The sequence below is a fragment of the Camelina sativa genome, chromosome 10 (assembly GCF_000633955.1).
Source record: "Camelina sativa cultivar DH55 chromosome 10, Cs, whole genome shotgun sequence".
NCBI lineage: Eukaryota > Viridiplantae > Streptophyta > Magnoliopsida > Brassicales > Brassicaceae > Camelina > Camelina sativa.
Genome location: NC_025694.1, coordinates 8023702 through 8045015, shown reverse-complemented (window position 1 = coordinate 8045015; position 21314 = coordinate 8023702). Strand labels below are relative to the sequence as shown.

Sequence of the window (21314 nt, the reverse complement as noted above, 5' to 3'; positions counted from 1 at the left end):
TTCTGATAACTACATTTACGATTATACCCTCCTAACTGAAAACGGCAAATTACGTTCCTTCTTATTTGTATTCTTCCTTGCCTTTATTCTGTTTCTTTCTTGTGGCTTTAATTTTAATTCGGAAAGAGAAAAGACTCTTCCAGTCACATAACAGTCGCCGGTAACAGATCAAAAAAACTCCCATGATCGAGACGGGAAGATACCTTCTCGGCGCCGCCGGTGCTAGCGGCTTCGGTTCTAAATCCACCGCCGAGGAGGTTACCGAGAACTGCGACCTTCGTTCCATCACAGCCATAATCACCGGTCAGTTTTTTTTGTTTTATTGGTTCCTCACTTTATTTTTCGTGTTTTTTCGAATCGTCTCGATTCTTATTTGTGGTTTGATACGGTTGATTTAGGTGCGACGTCAGGGATCGGAGCGGAGACGGCGAGAGTCTTGGCGAGAAGAGGAGCGAGGTTGATATTTCCGGCGAGGAACGTGAAAGCAGCGGAAGAAGCGAAAGAAAAGATCGTCTCTGAGTTCCCCGAGACGGAGATCGTCCTTATGAAGCTTGATCTTAGTTCTATCGCCTCCGTACGAAGCTTCGTCTCCGGTTTCGAATCTCTTGATCTACCTCTTAATCTTCTCATGTAAGTAACACAAGATTAAAATTAATCGATATGCATGTGTATATATTATTACACATGTACGTACGTGTGGCTGGGTCTGAGAATTTATTATGTTGTGAACAGAACATAATCTCAGTTTCTTCTTAGTTTTTTGTTTAGTTGATTCGGGTTTTGTTTTAATTATTATCTTATGTGATTAATATATTTAATATACAATTGTCGAATCAGAAACAACGCAGGCAAGTTAGCACATGAACATGCAATATCCGAAGACGGGATCGAGATGACATTTGCCACTAATTATCTAGGTATTACTCTTTTCTTAATCATACGATTCCCCTACTCTATGTGACAGATCTTAATTACTCTGGCCATTATACTAATATTTTTATTTTTAATCTCTTTTGTTAATGGCCTTCTTAATTATTATTATTATCATCATCAGGCCATTTTCTCTTGACCAATCTTTTGCTGAAGAAGATGATACAAACGGCAGAGGAAACAGGAGTTCAAGGACGTATCGTTAACGTTACGTCGGGTATTCACGGCTGGTTTACCGGCGACTTGATCGAATATCTCCGGCTCATTTCACAACCCAAGTGGTAAGAATAATCTCTTTTTATCTTCTGGTTGAGTCAGGGAGTAGGCGTAAATGTTCACATTCCATACTTTAATTCTCCAAATCAGAAAAGTAAAGTGATACTGTAACATCTAGTACAAATTCATGTAAGAGCCTAATAGCTAGAACTATAAATGAGTGAGTAGGATTGGTGTGCTTGAGAGGTGAATAAAAACTTGTCGAGGAATTTACTTTTTACCTAAAGCTAAAAAGCTGCGTAGTTGTTAATGTTTTGACTGATGAGTGACAGTAACTTGATAGAGGGGTAAATAAATGGGAAAGCGAAGTAAAAGGGTTTTGACCTTTGGGAATGTAACATTTTTTTTCTTTTTTCTTTTGGTTTTGATCGATTAGTCAATTCGATGCGACACGTGCGTATGCTCTCTCGAAGCTTGCCAACGTTTTGCATACCAAGGAGCTCTCTTCTAGACTCCAGGTCTCTTTCTCTCCTCCTCTATCACTCTCTCTCTCTTATTTACTTGCATCCATTTAATAAATTACTCACACAATAAATAATTATCCCAAAAAAAATTCAGAAGCATAATTGTAGAAATTGATGTGTGTCATAAACTCATAATGGTCAAATTTATTGAATTTTTTCAAAGTGTAAAATGATTAATGAAAGGGTGAAAGGGGGTATGGGAAGGGAAGGGGACAACAAGAAACCTAGATAACTAGGATTTGTATTCTAACTAAATATGTGAAAGAGTTAGTTAATTCACACACACCACAAAGTTTATTTGACTATTGACCATAGTTAGGATTTAGGACAATCATGTGGGTCATTAAACTTAAGTGATTAAAGTTTATTATATAAATATAGAATTTAATGGTAAAGAAAACAAAATGCAGAAAATTGAAGCGAACGTGACTGTAAACTGCGTACACCCAGGAGTTGTTAGAACCCGGTTAACAAGAGACCGAGAAGGCTTATTGACAGGTTGGTTTATTTTAATTTTTTTTCTCAAGTCAGTAGTCACTATTAGCATATTAGTTTATTCTTGAATTATAATCATGATCAAGATTCTTAATAATATCTATATGACTTCCCTTTGTCTTTACCTACTCAGATCTCGTCTTCTTCCTGGCTTCCAAGCTCGTCAAGACCGTCCCTCAAGTAATAAATAGTTATTTATTTATTTCTAATTATAAAGTTTGTAACATAATCTGTGGTGGATAAGTTATCCATTTTGTTGTTAATCCTGTTTGAAGATTATTAGATTTATGTGCTTACTTTGTTTGGTTTTGGCATGGGATTAGGCAGCAGCAACGACGTGTTACGTGGCAACAAATCCAAGACTGGTGAACGTATCGGGAAAGTACTTTACGGACTGTAATGAAACAACGCCGTCTGGACTCGGCTCCGACTCCTCCGAAGCTACCAAGTTATGGGCTGCTTCTGAGATTCTGGTAACTCAACCTTCCAAGGCCGGCTTCGACCCATGTAGCTAAAAAAATAAAGAATAAAAGTAGTAGTAATTATCTTATCATATACCCTTAGGAAAACAATTTATACTAAATCTTATTAGATGAGAAAAATACCATAAAGCTTAGTTAATACATATACAATTAGTATTCTATTTCTATGGTGGGAATGTGAAGCTGATGTACTTTGTAGACTTGTAGTTTGTAGTCTTTGTTTATATACTTAAGTTATATTATATATATGAGAAAAAATTAATCTAAAAAAGAAAAAACAATTAATCAAGAATTTGGTCATAGTTTTATTTTCTGTAACTGTAAGCATATATATATATATGAAGAAGAGTTCAACTTGGACTATTATACTAAACTTAGAATAATAAAGTTAAGTGGGAAATCATAATGTCAATCATTAGTTTCGAAAGTGCTTGGAAGTTCTCTCATCTTTTGATAATCTTGTGATTAACTCATTTGGACTGATATGTGAGAGAGATATCTCTTTCTCTCTTTCTTATCGTTTTTTTTTTCTATTCTAAATAAACGTTTTGACATTGACTATCCATATGTCCATGTGAGATATTAAAAGGAAATTCTGGCTTTCCATCACTGTTATATTATTACGTGTGATGCTATTTGGATGTTGAGTTTCTTTCTTTAATAATGAGTTTGCACTTTGCATTGATTAGTTTACCTTTTGGCTTTTGCTTTAATAGTTAAAATTTTCTATCAATAAGTCGTGAAGAATAGAGGAAGATAGACTAAATAGTTATGTTTTCTCAAATGATATACATGCTCGGGATATTATGTAAAACTTAAATTTAATAAATGTATATCTAATATAAATAGGAGAAATAGTATATATATAGTATATATAAATGAACTAAAAATGGATAAGAAATCTACAAAGGATATGAAAAAGAAAACAAATAATATGAAAAAGTGAGAAAAAAAAAAAGAAAGATAGAAAGATTAGAATTAGTTAGAGATGGGACTTTAAGATTTAGGACCATATAAAATGGCGCATGATAATACTTTTACGCGTGGGTCTCTCTCTATCTATTCTTTTTCTTTTTATCGAAGGGGACCCTACTAACATGCGCCAGGGGTTTTCACTTTTCATCTTTCACTTTTTCACTTGTGATGAAAAAGAACTCTCGTGCGCCATCAAACTTGCTCCGTCCTTGCGGAATTCTAATCATTACATAAGAGCAGAAAAGGAGAAGGTTGGAACCAAACTTAAAACAAAAGAACAATGCACATGCTTTCTTAAGTTTCCTTTTTTAACAACACCTTCAGTGTAAATCTAGCATATAAAACAAAACAGTTCACAACTCACACACGTTCGATGCATCGATGAATTTATAACTTACTTTAGCGAGAGCATGAACCAGATTTGTTTGGGAAATAAAGGACTAGCCAGCCCTTTTATGGACCTTATATCTTATTTGGAGAAGGCATTAATTATAACATAAAAAAGCCCAAATGAATTTGAGGCCCCAAAGTCATTAATGCGAGATTTTTGTGTTTTGTTTGTTTTAATTTGCGATGATCCGATGATTAGTAACACTCACTGTTCAAGAAAGCGCTAGGCGGTATCTGGGCGGTGATCCAACGCCTAGCGCCTAGAACGCTTAGTCGGAGTCTAAACAATTTTTAGGCGGTTTAGGCGTTTACAACATAAAACATTATATATAATTATATTAAAATATATGTTATAAAAATAAAAAAATTATAAATTATAAACAACGGTAAGAAAAATATATTTATTTAAGTTATATTAACAACATATAAATGTTTATAATTACATATATATATATAAAACATAATAATTTAATTATATGTAATTTAAAAATCAAAAATAAATATTAAAATAAAATGTATGTAATTTTAAGCGGATTAGGCGGTCATCTAGGCGTCTGCTGAGCGTCTAGCGCCTAGACGGCGCCTAGACGGCCGCCTAGACCGCTTTCTTGAACACTGGTAATACTAATGTAGTGCTGCTTATTGGTTGGTCGTCCATGTAGGGTACATTGTAAAATTATAGAGAATATCTACTACAAAAGTTGTGTGTTTAGCTCATTTTCAAACGGTGCTATTTAATATCAACTTAGATGTGGTATATAACCCATCTTATTTGAGAGAACAATATTTTATCTCTTTCTTACCAATTCCATCAGTTACACGTTTTTATTTCTCTCTCATATAACACTCCTTTTATCGTATATATATCTAAGAAAGCAGGGTACCAAAATTTATTTTACTTTATAGTGTGTGACTTAAAATATATTTAACTTAAATTTGAGACAGGGTACCAAAATTTGGGTCCTGAGCTGCGAGTACTAATGAAAGTAGTGTCAGCAAAAGTAACTTCTGATATTATCGTTAAATGTTAATGTTATCTCAGTCTGATGTTTCTGGAGGTTGGTGGAATATATAATTTCACAGTTGAATATAACAAAATAATATAATTTTCATCGCCTAGAGCTAACATGTTTAATGGTATAATAACATGTTGGATTAAGATTATACCATATCAACAAGGATCGAAGGTGTTGCTGTTTTTCAAAAACTGAAAAGAAGGAAGCCCAATAAGATCACTAATTCTAAGTTGGCCCATTAGTACACATGATAGCTAAACTGAACCGATCAAATTAATCCAAACATTCAACCTATACAGTATAAGTGTAAAACCAGCAATATAACCCCTCGATTAAGAGATGGAAAGGTTACGTACAACGTACGGTGTCTCCATCTCCAAGGAGTCAAACTCTTAACAACGATAATTTCCTCTTTAAATAAAAGTGCTCAAAACCAAAGACTTAAGTTGAAGTCTATGAGTCAGAAGTTTCTAATCTTTTACCCGAAATAAACCCTTGCATCAGAATTTTGTTATTTGCTCTCCAAAAAGTGGATTCGAGAAGACAAAAAAAAGGAAATACAACTACTGGTAAAGTGGCTTAAGGGTGCAGAGAATGGCAAGTTGGTTAAGGTGCGGGTTTGTTTGTCCACACACACGCTGACATGGACCGCAACTTCTCTAAGATGCTATCCACGCACTACGTAGGACCCCTAACTAAATCCAACGGCTCAGATTCGGTGGACCTTTNCTTAACAACGATCTTTTCCTCTTTATATAAATGTGCTCAAAACCAAAGACTTAAGTTGAAGTCAGTCAGTGGTTTCTAATCTTTTACCCGAAATAAACACTTGCATCAGATTTTGTTATTTGCTCTTCAAAAAGTGAATTCGAGAAGAAAAAAAGGAAATACAACTATTGGTAAAGTGGCTTAAGGGTGCAGAGAATGGCAAGTTGGTTAAGGTGCGGGTTTGTTTGTCCACACACACGCTGACATGGACCGCAACTTCTCTAAGATGCTATCCACGCACTACGTAGGACCCCTAACTAAATCCAACGGCTCAGATTCGGTGGACCTTTTCTTCGTCGAGAATTATCAGAGAAGGCACGCGCATGGGGTAATGTAGGACCCTAACTTCACCGGCCACAACTAGCCCTAATAACCGTTCATTATTCGACTCGGTCAACTCAATTCACGACACTTGTCAACATCTCTGACTCTTGTATGTCACATATGCATGATTACTACTTTGAGAAATGAAGACTAATCAAGTATACCAAAGAGATTAATCTCTATTTGGGGTTTTGGAGCATATATTTGCACAATATGACCATTTCATATAATTTTAACACCGAATGTAACTAATTTAATAAGATATTGGTTTCTTACAAATATATTATTATAATGTGTTTGGTAAAATACTTCATTCGTGATAAGAAGATGGCTAAATAAGGGAGCGTGGCATGTGGAGTGAAAGAAATTAGGTGTTCATGAGCTGTTTTGTACACTAAGATAGCTCACGTGGCGATGACAATATTAGGTCATATTAAATCTGAGGGCCAGACTAATCAAACACACCACAACGCTATGATGGGGTAGATCATGACCGTCTTAAGATGAAATCAGCTTAAATTCGTGCGATACAGGTAATCATATATAGCCTAATTAATTGGAATCTTAAGTCACACGTGAAATACGGATAAGTTGTAGTATGAGATAACAAATGATCTTTTTAAAAAAAATCTGGTGCATGTGGACCTTTAAGGGGTGTGTTTGGCTTCTCTCTTCTTAACATTTGTACATAATGTTTTTGTTTCTGTATATTTGACTTGTACGTGTAAATAAGTCCCAAGAAAACATGTTAAAATAGATGAATTGTGTTCGTTTTGTTGTTATTTGATTTTAGAATATAATAGGTCGACCAAAATAAGAGATAATATAAGAGGTCAACTCGTCAATGGATGGTCAACTTATTTGGTCCTTGAATTTTAATTCCTCCGTACTAACAAGATACTGATAATATACTTTATATCGTGAAAAAAAAAGTTATACTTTATGTACCTTTTCGACAACTGAATTTTTTTCTTTCATTTGATAATTATATATTTCTAAAGATAATCTTCTAACAAGATAGTTTAAAAAGGCCACACCTCTATCACTTTGCAAAACGATTTTGTCTTTTAAAAGGTAAATTGCTGATTTTTGTATTCAATTCTGTGATAATGTATATGTAGCATATATTAGTTGTGTTGATGCGTTATACTTGTAAAGTTGTACGTATCAATATAATCAAACTAGCTAACAAAGTGTATCAATGTAATTATGTAATTATGTAAATATATAGTTAACTAAATATGTACACATGCATGATGATACACACATAACGTTAAATTATTTATTATGTATCATATCATTATAACCAATTGGTAATAACTATTACATAACTAACGAATTATCTTCACTTCCAATTAATGTGAAACATTCTAACAATTTTTTTTTTGATAAAAAGCTAGATATATAGACATATTTAATTTTACGTGTAACAATATCAAAACACACATCATATTAATCTACTAAATATATTTTTTGGCTCAAAATTGTCGAAACACTTACACTATTCCCCATAACTTTCTAGAAATAATAAATAATTAAGAAATGTTCTTTAACCAAAAAAAAAAACAATATATGGGTAAAGAAGCCACTTTCCGTGATTTTACTACGAAAAGAGCAGTCGACTTTTGAAACAGAAGAAGCGACCAATCTACTTTAAAGTTCAGGCATTCAAATCAAATTAGGAAATTTTGATGTACTATATATATATATAGTTTACAATTTAAAGAACACAAGTGAAATAGTTGTGGACGTTAAGACTTAAATATCCAATACCTAACTAATGACCAAAATTCTCAACCCGACTCTGATTTTTCAAATTTGAAAGTTCCCTTGAACTGAAAAACAACAAGTGATATATTAAACAATTAAGAAACTGATAGATGATGTTTTATCAGATAACACATGTATATTGATAGTCAAAATATTTCCAAAAGCATAACCATAATTTGCTTGTCGAATAGGATTTACGTTTGTAACTTCTTTTAGGAGTTAACGCGTTGCTACTGTTTTTGTTTTTTTTTCTTCTTCTAATACGTACCCTTACGAGAATCTGATTATGTTCTGCACTTATGCTAGAATTTTTATTTTATTTTTTGTCAGCAATTTATTTTATTTTTATGTTGAGTCAAAAATAGTATTTAGAGACTGAAAACGACAAATTCAGTTTAATTTTGATTAGCATCCAATTAGTATTTAATAAATATTTAAAATATACGATAGTATTTTTTTCTGAAAAATCATGTTATCTTACAAGTTCAGAGACAAAATTGTGACGATCTTGCAAAAGAATATTAATAACATTTTTTAAATCACAATCGCATAATTAAAGAATCTATAATAATTATGTTATTGTAATCAATTTAATTAAGAACTTGATTTTTGGTAATGAATTAAAATGAAATGCAGCATCATCACTATTTGTTTTATTGAAAGAAAAAAACATTCAGGCTATATGTAATCGTATGTACTTCCACCTAATTAATCCTTCCATGTTCTAAATAATGTGGAGAGTTCTTTGGCAAATTATAGATGCGTGAATATATAATATAAGCCCATACATACATGCTTATAATAAATATGGACGCGTACTAAAGCATTTGTTTATTTTTCAGTACGACAAAGATTCCCACTCGGAATGTTTTATTAATCTTATATTATACAATTTGTTCTCTCTCTCTTTCTCTCTCTCTGTCTAGTCTCTACCATAAAGCAAATGTGATCAGAGACAAGCATACAAAGAAGTTCCCCATTCAAAAAAAGATTTCTCAGCCATCAAATTTTTTCTTTTCTCTTCATCCTACAAAACAAAAACAAAAAGATAGTTTTTTCTTCCAAATACAGAAGTCAATTAAGAAAAAGAACTATCAGTTTTTGTTTTGGCTGATCTGAGGAAGTTCATCTATGGATACAGCTCAATGGCCACAGGTATACACAAACACATATATTCTTACAACTCAATATGTATGTGTTAGATCGTTTGATATATCTTGGCTTCAGTACATGATCTTAACTTAGAGTTCCCTTTTAAGTTTTTTTTGGATCTTCTTCTTTTTGATGTTACTCTTCTCTTCAACAGTTTTGGACCTTCTCCTTTAATTATATGGGTTTTTTTTCACTTTACCCTTTATTAATTTGCTTTTTTCTTTTATGTTTTTTTTTTCATTTCTCAAATATCTCAATCATTTTTATCTTGATGAAAAACCCATTAATTTTTTTATAGACAGTACATACATGTTAATTATGTATTTACATATACTTGTATATAATATGGGCAAAGGTTTTTGTGTTAACGTTTGGGAGAGTTTTTTTTTTTTTTTGTGATTTTGATGATCAGGAGATTGTAGTGAAGCCCTTGGAAGAAATAGTAACAAACACATGCCCAAAGCCGCAACCACAACCACTTCAGCCGCAGCAGCCACCAACGGCTGGCGCCGTGGGTGGAGAGAGGAAGGCAAGGCCAGAAAAGGACCAAGCTGTAAACTGTCCGAGATGTAACTCAACCAACACAAAGTTTTGTTACTACAACAATTATAGTTTGACGCAGCCAAGATACTTCTGTAAAGGTTGTAGAAGGTATTGGACCGAAGGTGGTTCGCTTAGGAACATTCCTGTCGGCGGTGGCTCAAGAAAGAACAAGAGATCTCACTCATCTTCAATTTCTTCTTCTTCTGATATTAGTAACAATCACTCGGGTTCTACACAACCAGCTACAAAGAAGCATCTCTCTGATCATCACCACCACCTCATGAGCATCTCTCAACAAGGTTTGACCGGTCAAAACCCTAAATTCCTTGAGACGACCCAACAAGATCTCAATTTAGGTTTTCCACCTCATGGGATGATCAGAACCAACTTCACTGACCTCATTCACAACATTGGGAACAGCAGCAACAACACCAACAAGAGCCACAACAACAACAATCCATTGCTTGTTTCTTCATGTTCTGCCATGGCAACTTCTTCTCTGGATCTCATAAGAAACAACAGTAATAATGGGAATTCTTCAAGTTCTTCGTTTATGGGATTTCCAGTTCATAATCAAGATCCAACATCCGGAGGGTTTTCAATGCAAGATCATTACAAGCCTTGCAACACGAACACAACACTGCTAGGGTTTTCATTAGATCATCATCATAATAACGGATTCCATGGAGGGTTTCAAGGAGGTGAAGGAGGAGGAGAAGGTGGCGACGATGATGTGAATGGAAGGCACTTGTTTCCTTTTGAGGATTTGAAATTGCCAGTTTCTTCTTCATCAGCATCAGTCAGTGTCGACATTAATGATCATCAGAAGCGAGGAAGTAGTGGTGGTGATGCAGCCGCTACATCTGGTGGGTATTGGACTGGGATGTTGAGTGGGGGATCATGGTGCTAATTTCTCGGCTTGATTGATGAAGTTAGTACTATTAATGGTTAATTATTGCTATTTATTTAATTAATCAATATGTTCTTAGTTTCCCTTTCAATTTTCTTATTGGTGGGTTTTTTTTTTCTTTCTTAACTTGGATTTAAGGGTATTATTGGGGGTGCATGCATATTGAATGACTTTAATTTGTTTTGAATTTTGTTATTGCTAACACAGATTATAAATGATACATTGGTTGGTCTTTTGATGTTCCTTCTCTTGTTAATTCTAATTTTTCATGTCATCCATTCACCAAAACTATTTTTTAAAATTACATAATGAAAAATTTAATGCAAAACTATGTTCTATATATAGTGTGCAATTTATTATATGCAACAGCAGAGTATGTTTTTTTTCTCTTTTGGTCATACAACACATGGATGTCATTTTGTTAGAGAACAGGTACAAATTTTAGAAAATTAAGAGAAATTAAAAAAAATAAAAGAGACAGGTAAGGTCTGATGACTTTCACATGATCATCACTAAATACACTTATCTATTATTTATTGCTAAAGATGATTTAGCCCTACCATCGCAATTAATTAGTAATATATAAAACCATATATTCCAGTTAAAACTTTATCTAATTATAAATTATTGGATTCGTTTAATTTCTGACCAGAAAGACAGTTGATTGGGTTCGTTTTACAACGACAAAGAAAGGTACCTAACTAATTAAGTCGATGCATTTTGATTACATATACATTATGATGAATATATATGGGCATGAGTGAGCGTGTTTGGAAAATGTTGATTTCATGGATTACTTTGATTCTGAAAACAGTTTTGAAATGAAACAATAATAACAAAGCGTACATGTTTTTGGTTTCTATGTGTTGTAGAGAGACCGAAGAGGCAAAAATTTAATCAAAAATCCAAAAATTGAAAAACAAAGAGAGGGAAGAAGAAGAAGAATGTGAGAGACAGACAAAGTCACAAGTCTAAGGACTGGAGAAGGTGGGGCCCCATAGAAACATTCTCCTTGAAATCTGTGTGTTTGAAATTATACATCCCACTATGGTTTCAGCTTCATCAATCTAGATCTTGACCCTTTTGTTTTTTGTTGGTTTTTTTTACCTCTACTAGTTATTTAATATTTTTATTCGTATCTATCTACTAATTACACTAAAAAGACGTACAAATATGATATAGTTTATTGAAAACTAATTCTTCAGTAACGAAAAGGAAACGAGGCTGAATAAGTGAATAGTGAATGTATTGTTTCATAGTCTCACTATATAAGTTATGTTCGAAACATCAGATAAAATTTGGAATTTCACTTTAAGGAAAAAAAAAGGACATGAATCGAACTTTTATGTTACAAAACCACACCAGTCAAATGGCAGTTAAGAATATTTCAACTATCAAAACAGGAAAGATATTAGCTGCATACAAAAGTATTGTATGTTATAAACTGTTAGTTGTAAGGAATAATTCAGATCTTATACTAATTCTTTTCACAATTCTGACATAACTGATAACCCATGGCTTAAGTTAATTCGACGAATGATAACTACACGATCATTATGACATTTATCTACGATCAAAGGCGCAATTATATATACAACAACAATTTGGATAATCTCAAAAATCACTTTTCTCTTTTGTATTTAATTTTTATTCATTCGTGGGTTTGTAAAATGTATATAATTTATACAAAAATGAAAACTGAGAAAAAAGAAAAAGAAACGAAAAAAGGAGGACATGTCATGTTTCTGATCACTTGAATTTATTCCGAATGCTGAGCCAACCGCCCTTAATCCTCCATACTAGGGGTGGACATTCGGGTAACCCGTTCGGGTTCGGGTATTACCCATTCGGGTTCGGGTAAACAGGTTTAGAAAAATAAAACTCATTGGGTATTTTTAGATATATGGGTTCGGTTTGGTTTGGGTACTATCGAGTTCGGGTCGGTTTGGGTTACAAATTTTAGAACCCGATTAGTACCCGAACTACCGGGTACCCGAAAAAATATAATTAAATTTAAATAAATTTAGTAAAATTTTGACTTACATAACAAAATATTTTTGATATTTTGATTATTTTTGATATTTAGATATAAAACTAAATGAAATATTCAAAATTATAATCATAATTTTGGGGTAATTACATTATATTAATGATAAATATTATAAATATGTTTATATGTTCGGGTTTAATGGGTACCCAAACGAGTACCGGGTATTATCCGATCCTAACCCGAACCCACAGGTATTAAAAATAGAACCCAATAGAGTTTTATAGGCAAATCCGTACCCAACCCGAATTCGGTTTTTCGGGTTGGATTCCGGATTGGGTATTCGGGTTCTTATGCCCATGCCTACTCCATACTGTAAAATAAACACACTTTAGTTTAACAAATTTGTTAATGAGATTATTATGGCATCGAACAACAAAGACATCAAAGTCAATGGACTTAGGTGATGTGTTATGGTGGCCACTATAAAAAGAAAGAGAAAAAGAATCCGACCAACGTTAAATAATTTTGTCTGAAAGTGACAATGACTCGACCTTAAGAACATACTTCTACACTAAGTTTTAAATTCGGTGTGCTTGTGTTGAAGTATTCAAGTATGGATGTGATCTTACGGATAAGTTCTAGTGGAGAATAGAACATTGATATAAATAAATAAAAATTTGACGTCAAATTAAGGTTTCTCTCACATTGTAGCTCAACAACTTCGAATGATACATCCACGTCCATAAAATAGGTATATCTTTATCCAAATTTTCTCGGACACTTTTAGTTTTCTTTTGATTTCTTCTTCATTTCTTTTTAGTAGTCAGTTCTTCTCTATAAAAGCCGTATTGATTTTGAAACCTAATGCCACTAATTCAAAGTTAACATTTGATCAATTTTTATATGTTTATGAGCATATAACGTGAACATAACTGAGATAGGTTCTAATTACGATCGAATGATATAATCTTTAAGCACAGTTTAAATTCCTATCACATTTGTACTAATTTTTTATCACAAAAATTGTCTTTATGTCAAATTGTCAATTACTTATAGTTTAGCAATTGTACGTAGCTAGGTCTACAAATATATTTCTAAAGTAGATTTCAAGTTGTTCGGTAAGTGGAGTATTATAATTTATAAGATGATAGGATGGACCATGACATGTAATGTTACATACTACATAGGGTAAAAGAATAATATGTTAGAAACTTAGAATAGATTCTTAAATTTCAAAAAGAATAATAGCTAAATCTCAAGTCTCAACATCATGAAAGAAAATAGCCAAGCTAAGGGGAAAATATTTCGTAACTTAAAGAATTGATATGATGGCGATATAGTTCGAATATCTAATTAGTAAAAGACTTCCACCTATTAATTCAACTTTTCATTCTTTCTAGTATATATATAGTTTGGTGAGAAAAACGGGTCAGATAATTTGGGGGGGAAGATATAATCACCATGCAGATCGAGTATCGTACGATATCAAAAAATGAATATGAAGTGACACCACAAAACTTAAGATATTATATTGTAGACATATAATTGTAAAATAATTTACGGTATTATCGTACAAACATGTCTATTATTATTAATTAAGATTTTATTTCATCTTTATCACCAAAATTTATAGTAAGTGGGTATTAATTAGTAGGTTTAGATTAGCTCGAGGTGTTTTATTAAATGAGGAAGAGAATTGGTGTGGAGGATTTGCGGTTAATATAGAGATATGTTCAGCGTCATTGGTAGAATTATGAGGAGTATTTATGGTTTGTTTATGGCTTGGCAGCGCAAGGTTACATCCGTGGAGCTCGAAATTGATTCATAAGTTGTTGTTGGGAATCTAAAGACAGAGATAAGTGATGATTATCAGTTGTCTTTTCTAGAAGACTAATCGTCTAGTTAATGTCTTAACAAACTATGTGTTTTTGTTACCTATTAAGTTTATATTCCTTCGATTCTGCCAAGACATGTTCGATTGTAATTTTATCTTTTTGAACAAATAAGGAGAGACTTTTGTCTTTTCTCTATACACACAAAAGAAAATAGTATAAAATATTCGATAAGATTAATCAAGTACACAAAATGAATTCGAGACAATTTTGATGATACTATTGACATATACCGATATGATGCGAAAGACGTTGGGGAAAGGTGTGACCCTCGAACATTTTTTTTTTAATATGAGTGATACATTTATGATTGTGGTGTAAAATCATTGTCAACGTACTACCAAACATTCAAATCATGTTCGCAAAATATGACTATAAGCTTCCAATGAAAAAGAAAAACAAAAGCAATAGAAACAGAAATTTTTGAGAACACACAATTAACTAAAGATGGTCAAATCAAGCAGAACCGATTCATTTGTAGTCCCTTTCATCTCCTTCAATTTATAACTAAACCTTCGCACTGTCAAGTTCTCCTTGGTCACATACACCTTTGTTTCAACTTTGGACCAATGGTCTGGATGATTTGTGTCACATTGTCTCTAAGTTATATACATGTCATCTCTCTTCCAAAAAGCCCAAGTCCAGCATAACTTATTGGATCAATGCAATTCGGGAAGGTTTTAATTACGAGACAAACCCATTATGCCGCATTTTGTCTACTCAGAATCTTGAGCTTAGGCTAGAAACTTTAGAAATAAACGTAGATTTGGTACTCGTATAAAATTTCTTCTGTTAATTATTATTATGCGTGATTGTTTTCCCAAAAGTAAACAGCGTGAATACGTAAAATTCATGAAATGCGTAACACATCAACTTATGAAGAAAAAAAACATGAAAATATTCATTTAAATAAAGAGTTACAATATGATTTAAATAAGAAAACTTAATTGCGAAATGGCGGAGTAACGATGATAATATAGCAGCATCAGGACATCATGCATCGATCTGCTATTCTACATAATATCTAAAAACTTTCATAATAAAATTAATTATAGTAGATATAATAGAAATAGTTTTAAGAAGCATTATTAGGCGCAATCGGAGATCGAAGACAAAAACAACAACATAGAACAGCTCCGATTACGAAGGCAATTGCAAGGACGATTTCTACAATCATTACGATCATACCAGGCTCCATTTGGTTTCTTTCACGGCACCAACATATGTATTCTTTCTAACTTTTTTTTCCTTCTCGTGTATTCTTCTTTATTAGTTACAAATTGTATTTATAGACATGTATGTGTATGTTTGACAAAAAAAAAAAAAGAAGACATGCATGTGTATAAATTTTTGTGTAACCTACTCGGGGAAAAAATGGAAGTTTTACATCTTGAACATTACCTAGGAAAAACTGGAAAATATAATTTACATTTTTCATCAAAGGAATATTACATTTACATTTCTCATCAATGGATCAATTTTGTTTGATTTAAACGGTACGTCTTTCCTTATCATATTAAGTGTCTAAAAATTAAATTAATAATGCAAAAAAAACTATAGAACCGGGTTCATTTTTGGAGTTTTTGGATCCCTTTAGAACACCATACGTGTCATTTTGTTGTTGGTGGGATATGTGTACGAGAAGGAAAAAAAATATGCCATTCTGTGATGTTAGCAATTAGGTTAACGACATTAGCTTTGATTGATTCATACAATGTTGTAACTGGTGTGTTGTCAAGCCGTCTTTAAGTTTGTGTTCTAATTAGAAGATAGCTTGTTTGTTTGTTTGTTTCATAGCTTGTCTATTTCCATGTTTCATAAATTGTTTGGTTCCCTCCGCATGAATTTTGATCAAGTGTGCTCTGTTTTGTTTTAAGGTTAATTAAATGGTTAATCCTTCTTAGCAATGAAGATAATTCATTTGTATTTTGTTAGCTTTTGATTTGGGAATCGATTTAGTTTTCATGCTTAATGTCTTCTTTGTGATAAATGCTTGTTATTTGTTTGTGATAAAATTCTTGTTAGTTGACTTCTAACAAGCTATATAATAGTTGTCACTGACATGTTTTCAAATGCTTGAATAGTTGAATGATGTCTGTTTTGTTGTGTGTATGTTTGTCTGTGATCAAGGCTCTGTTTCTGTTTGTGTTTTGTTTAATAAATGAGTCTTTTGTTTCTTTAATCGGGTCAATGAATATGTTCTTTGATCACTGTTTGTTTATGATCAAGTGTTCTTGAATGTAATGTTGGTCAGGTCCGAATATACAACAAACCGATCTCCACTTTTTTTTTTTTTTGTAGTTTCTGTTGCTGTGAGGTTTTGGTTAGTAGAATATTCATTTGTTTTCCTACGATTCAAACATGTTTAATTTTGGTTATTTAGCTCATCATTTACTAACTTGAGATTCAGATGGCAGGGATCATTCACCACTACTGGTTTAGTACACTCTCACCATCCAAGTTAGCAATGGCTCTCTCTCTCTCTGTATTGTTAGATTGTGAAATGAGTTTGTTTCTTTCCTTTCTTAGAGTGTGTGTCAAGTTTAAGAGTCAATGTAATCCAAACATTTATCACAAGTTTTCAAAAACTTAAATTTTTAGATCCTCACTAGTGTTCCACCATTGGACTATATATGTTTATGTTTCACACCTTCATAAGTGGCTGAATTTTTGATTTTGCATTTTTTACAATTACAAATATAGTTGGATCCCTTAGTCGAGATCCTTTATAAATGTATTTGTAAGCCGAGATCCTTTAGTCATTATCATTGACATTCCGGTTATGGGTAACCGAGACACATTATTGTTGGAATCGTTGTTGTGTGTTTACAGTTGGAAGCTAAGGACGCTAGTGAAGTTTGTATTAGCCGCTTGCCAGTGTTGGTCTAATGGGGCAATGGCTTTTGTTCGTCTTTCGGAAAGGTAGTTTTGGATGAAATTCAAGATCGAATGCTCCTTGCGAAAGAAAATTGTGACTTTGCGTTCGTGGGGTTTCTAGCTCATCCTGCACGCCCTTCCCAACTCAGGGTTTTGGTAGGTTTCACACCTCCGGGGCAAGTAGGGTGTAGTGGTCTCTCTAAACCTTTGATTAGGACTTGGAGTTGCCACTATAAAAAGATAGTGGTCTTGTTTGACCCAAATATCTTTATGATTGAGTGTTTCTTTTATGAGAAATCACTCCCTATCCTTTGAATTTCGTTAATCCCTTATCTTTGGCATTACCTTAGCCATTCTAGTTGTTGTATTTTGGTCCGGGTTCTAAAAGCTGTTGTACGAACACCTTGCGATCTGGTTCATTTTTCTTGTATGTTCACCCATGTAAGTTTTATGATGGTTGTAAAACTCTTACTAAAAGGAGAGTTGCTCGTTCATGATTTAATATAGTGGGTTTTGGCTGGCAAAAATATATATATATATATATATATAGTTGGATCCATAAAAAGGATACAATTATAATTTTCATGAAAATGCACTAAACCATGACTACGTACGTAAAGTAATTTGACCAGCCAAATTAGGAAAAGAATCATGTGCCAGGTTCGATTCTCAAGTCCCCTTTTATTTTTTTCTGTATTTATTGGGTGAAACTGTTAAACTGTAAAAAAAAAACTTTTTGGTATAATTTATGTTGAGGTTTTTGAGATAGAATCAGAGGAAGGTGTGAAGAATGTGAATGAGATCATAGCCGTTGATGGGATGGACTGTGTGATGATGGGGCCAAGAGATCTGAGTGCGAGCTTGGGGATACTTAACGATCCAGCAAACCCTAAGTTGAAGTCCGTCATGAGGATGGCGGAGAAGGCGGTTTTGGACTCTGATCCGGCGAATGGAGGAGCTTACTTGGCTGGGATGGCGACGGCTCAGGACAAAGCGCTTGATCTCAAGGCACGAGGGTATCACGTGGTGCTCGGGTCAACTGATGTTTCATTGTATAAGAAGGCTGTGGTTGATGAGGTCAACGCCTTTAAGGCTTAATGTAGTATTGACTACATTCAGTATTGACTAGAAATAAATTACAATGCATGTCATTCAGGGATTTAAGGATCTAATGTATTGTCGTTTTTATTCATAAAAAAGCCTGCCGTTTTTTACCATATCGTTTTAGTGGCCACTTTTTCATATCGGAATCAAACTACAGGATAGAGCTCGAGAAGTGTTCTGTTTTTTTTGTTTCTCTTTATCAAAATGCAATGTTTATCTCTGCAAGCGCTGCCATGGAAACCAATTCCAGTGGTTTCATCAGAGATTCATGTTTTGAACCCCAAACAAGTGAACGAGTTCAGTTCTCTGTATCGCAGAACTCGAAACTGGAGAATTAGAGGTTTATCGGAAGAGAATGTAGCTAATTCGAGTGGTGACGGCGGAGATTTGAACAAGTCGTTGTTTGGTATCGCGAGAAACCAAGTGGAGGAGCTCCTGAGCAGAGAAGAGAACAAGGGTTTGCTTGATGGTCTTGAAAAAGCTTCGTTGAGAGTGGAGATTGCCAAGAGAGAGCTCGAAGAGATAGAGAGGCAAGAGACTGAGGCGAAATTGCTACAGGATTATGTTAATCAGCTTCAATCTAGAGCCTCAGAGGTTAGAGACTTAAAGAGTTTTTTTTCGTGTAGTTATAAAGATGATGAAATCTGAAACTTTTTGATGATCTTTGTGCTTGGAATGAGATTTTTGGGAGGTTCTTTAGATTGAGAAATGACTGGTTTATCTCTATCCATTGAGTATGATATATTGGAGGACATATTGTTTATATTTCAAGTGGAATAGTTAATTTGTGCATTGTATGGTAAGGATAGGTTCAAGTTGTTGATTAGTTTCAGAGTTTCAATCACTATCAATGGTGTTGCGTTTGTGCTTGAGACCTGAAAGTGGGGTTTCTCTGAGTTTGTGGGGAGATAGTTCATTAGATAAGGTTTCTAAAAATCATGAATTTGGTAGCATTTTGAGTTTTCGTTTTTGGTTTTCTCGTGTTTCCGATCAAAGTCTTTAGTTTGGTTATATTCCTAAAGGAAACTATGACAGAACCATGTTTCATTTGATTCAATGTCTGATTCAAGATCGCAGAATGCCAGCAGGAGATCATAGCAGCAAGATCAATGGTTGAGGAAGCAGAACGTGCCTTGTCTTTAGCAGATACGGCGGCAATTGGAAGTTCAGAGAAAAGTTATTCGATCAATAAAGACAAGGAGAGAATAGAATCAGCAAAAGCAGCAGTAATCGCAGCTGCGGTTGGGACCATTGCGGAAACCCCGTTTGCTCTTTCTCAGGTCTCAAGCATCGAGCAGCTTGTTCTTCCCCTAGGAGTAGCGTTTGCAAGCTGTGCATTGTTTGGAGTCACATTCAGGTATGCAGTCAGAAGAGACTTGGATGATAGTCATCTCAAGTCAGGAGCTGTTGCAGCCTTTGGGTTTGTGAAAGGTAATAACAAATACTTTTGGTTACTGTCTTTGATCCAACTTCTATGAATTGGTCTACTTTTTTTTAACATCTGATTTGTTTGTTGTTGTGTGTAAAATATAGGACTTGGTATGTTGAGCAGAGGGCCGCCGTTAGAGCTGAGCTGGGAAAGCTTGTTTGCACATGGGATAGGCAGCGCCGTTTTAGTGTCTCAGAGTGTTTTGATATTTGCGTTTGCGTCCGTAGCTTTGGACTTCTGTTTCAAAATGAAGCTCTTGAGACCATTTCCTAGCTCTGACTAGATTGAGATATAGAACAAAGCAATTTTAAAATTGTAGAAATGGAACAATGAAATCTTCTTTGAAGACTTTTTTATGTATATATATTTTTTTTAATTAGTTTAAAATGTAAATCTTTCAGGTTCATCTTCCATGTTTCTGTTTTTCCTTTGCAATTTATATTTTTACTATTTTACTAAAGAAATGGTTGCAATGTGTTTGGTGAAAGATCAAACGAAATGGCCAACTCCTGAAGCACTCCTGTTTCAAACACACAAAGCCTATATACTTTATGAGTCAAATAGCAATGAGAGTTTAAAACAGAAGCATCTTTGGGAATTTAATTTTCGTAAGCTATCTGTGATTGCACTATCAGTAGTTTCTGTTCATTGGTTCCATCACATAATCATTGTTCTTATATTCCGATATGTGAAATGGTCGTTTACGTTTGTGATTGAAATTGTGTGGTTTGACAAACAAGCATTAGGGAAAGAAAGAAATGGTAAAAGAAAAAGACTTGATTTGTCTTGTTACATATATTTGTGTGTGGAAGTGTGAGCTGGAAAAAGATCCCATCCTTTGTCTTATCCCGCTCTTTCGTTGTATTTAAATTATATGATCAGTAATGGAATACTTAATCAACTGTTTGGTTTATTCTAAATAATTGATTGAGTTGATTATTATTAATCTCTGACCTGTATTATTTTTGGATCTCTCTATTTTTTTTAACAGATTTATTCTAAAATCTGATTTTTTTGTTGTTGTTGTGGACTTTGGTGGTATGTTAAGCAGAGGACCGCCGTTAGAGCTGAGCTGGGAAAGCTTGGTTTGCACATGGGATAGACGGGCGCCGTTTTAGTGTCTCAGAGTGTTTTGATATTTGCGTTTGCGTCCATAGCTATGAACTTCTGTTTCAAAATGAAGCTCTTAAGACCATTTCCTAGCTCTGACTAGATGATATATAGAACAAAGCAATTTACAAGTTATGTAACAATGAAATCTTCTATGAAGACTTTTTATTAATTGGTTTAAAAATGTAAATCTTACAAGTTCTCCTTCCATTTTTGGGATATTTTCTAGTTTAAGTTTGATTAAAAAGATTTAACAAGAATATTAAAATCATTGTCAAATATCTAAGTCATTATTAGTCAAGTCACTCGTGAAGTTAAACCAGAGAGGTAGATGGGGTCAAAGCCATTCCTAGCCATTCGTTTGTTATACTAAATACACGTGTAATAATCTTAGAAGCTTAACGATTAACCACGTCA

The 21314-nt window shown here is 33.7% G+C and overlaps 4 protein-coding genes across 6 annotated transcripts; all 4 read left to right on the top strand.

Moving 5' to 3' along the window:
• Window positions 14-2812, top strand: LOC104717878 (short-chain dehydrogenase TIC 32, chloroplastic-like). The gene is made up of 8 exons (XM_010435518.2): window positions 14-303; window positions 399-630; window positions 838-917; window positions 1055-1211; window positions 1583-1664; window positions 2081-2168; window positions 2299-2345; window positions 2489-2812. The coding sequence occupies exons 1-8, from the start codon at window positions 183-185 to the stop codon at window positions 2678-2680; spliced, it is 999 nt and encodes a 332-aa protein (XP_010433820.1). The 5' UTR covers window positions 14-182; the 3' UTR covers window positions 2681-2812.
• On the top strand, window positions 8732-10738 carry LOC104717877 (dof zinc finger protein DOF4.6). The gene is made up of 2 exons (XM_010435517.2): window positions 8732-9045; window positions 9455-10738. The coding sequence occupies exons 1-2, from the start codon at window positions 9022-9024 to the stop codon at window positions 10493-10495; spliced, it is 1065 nt and encodes a 354-aa protein (XP_010433819.1). The 5' UTR covers window positions 8732-9021; the 3' UTR covers window positions 10496-10738.
• Window positions 17906-18404, top strand: LOC109126786 (2-keto-3-deoxy-L-rhamnonate aldolase-like). Its single transcript, XM_019230599.1, has 2 exons — window positions 17906-17914; window positions 18020-18404. The coding sequence occupies exons 1-2, from the start codon at window positions 17906-17908 to the stop codon at window positions 18350-18352; spliced, it is 342 nt and encodes a 113-aa protein (XP_019086144.1). The 3' UTR covers window positions 18353-18404.
• Window positions 18498-21107, top strand: LOC104717876. 3 transcript variants are annotated; one of them, XM_019230598.1, is made up of 3 exons: window positions 18498-18952; window positions 19429-19789; window positions 20839-21107. In XM_019230598.1, the coding sequence occupies exons 1-3, from the start codon at window positions 18563-18565 to the stop codon at window positions 20850-20852; spliced, it is 765 nt and encodes a 254-aa protein (XP_019086143.1). In that variant the 5' UTR covers window positions 18498-18562; the 3' UTR covers window positions 20853-21107. The 3 variants fall into 3 exon arrangements, with proteins under 3 accessions (XP_019086143.1, XP_019086142.1, XP_010433818.1); XM_019230597.1 differs by lacking the exon at window positions 20839-21107 and adding an exon at window positions 20556-20733 and having other exon boundaries at window positions 19429-19809; XM_010435516.2 differs by lacking the exon at window positions 20839-21107 and adding an exon at window positions 19892-20185.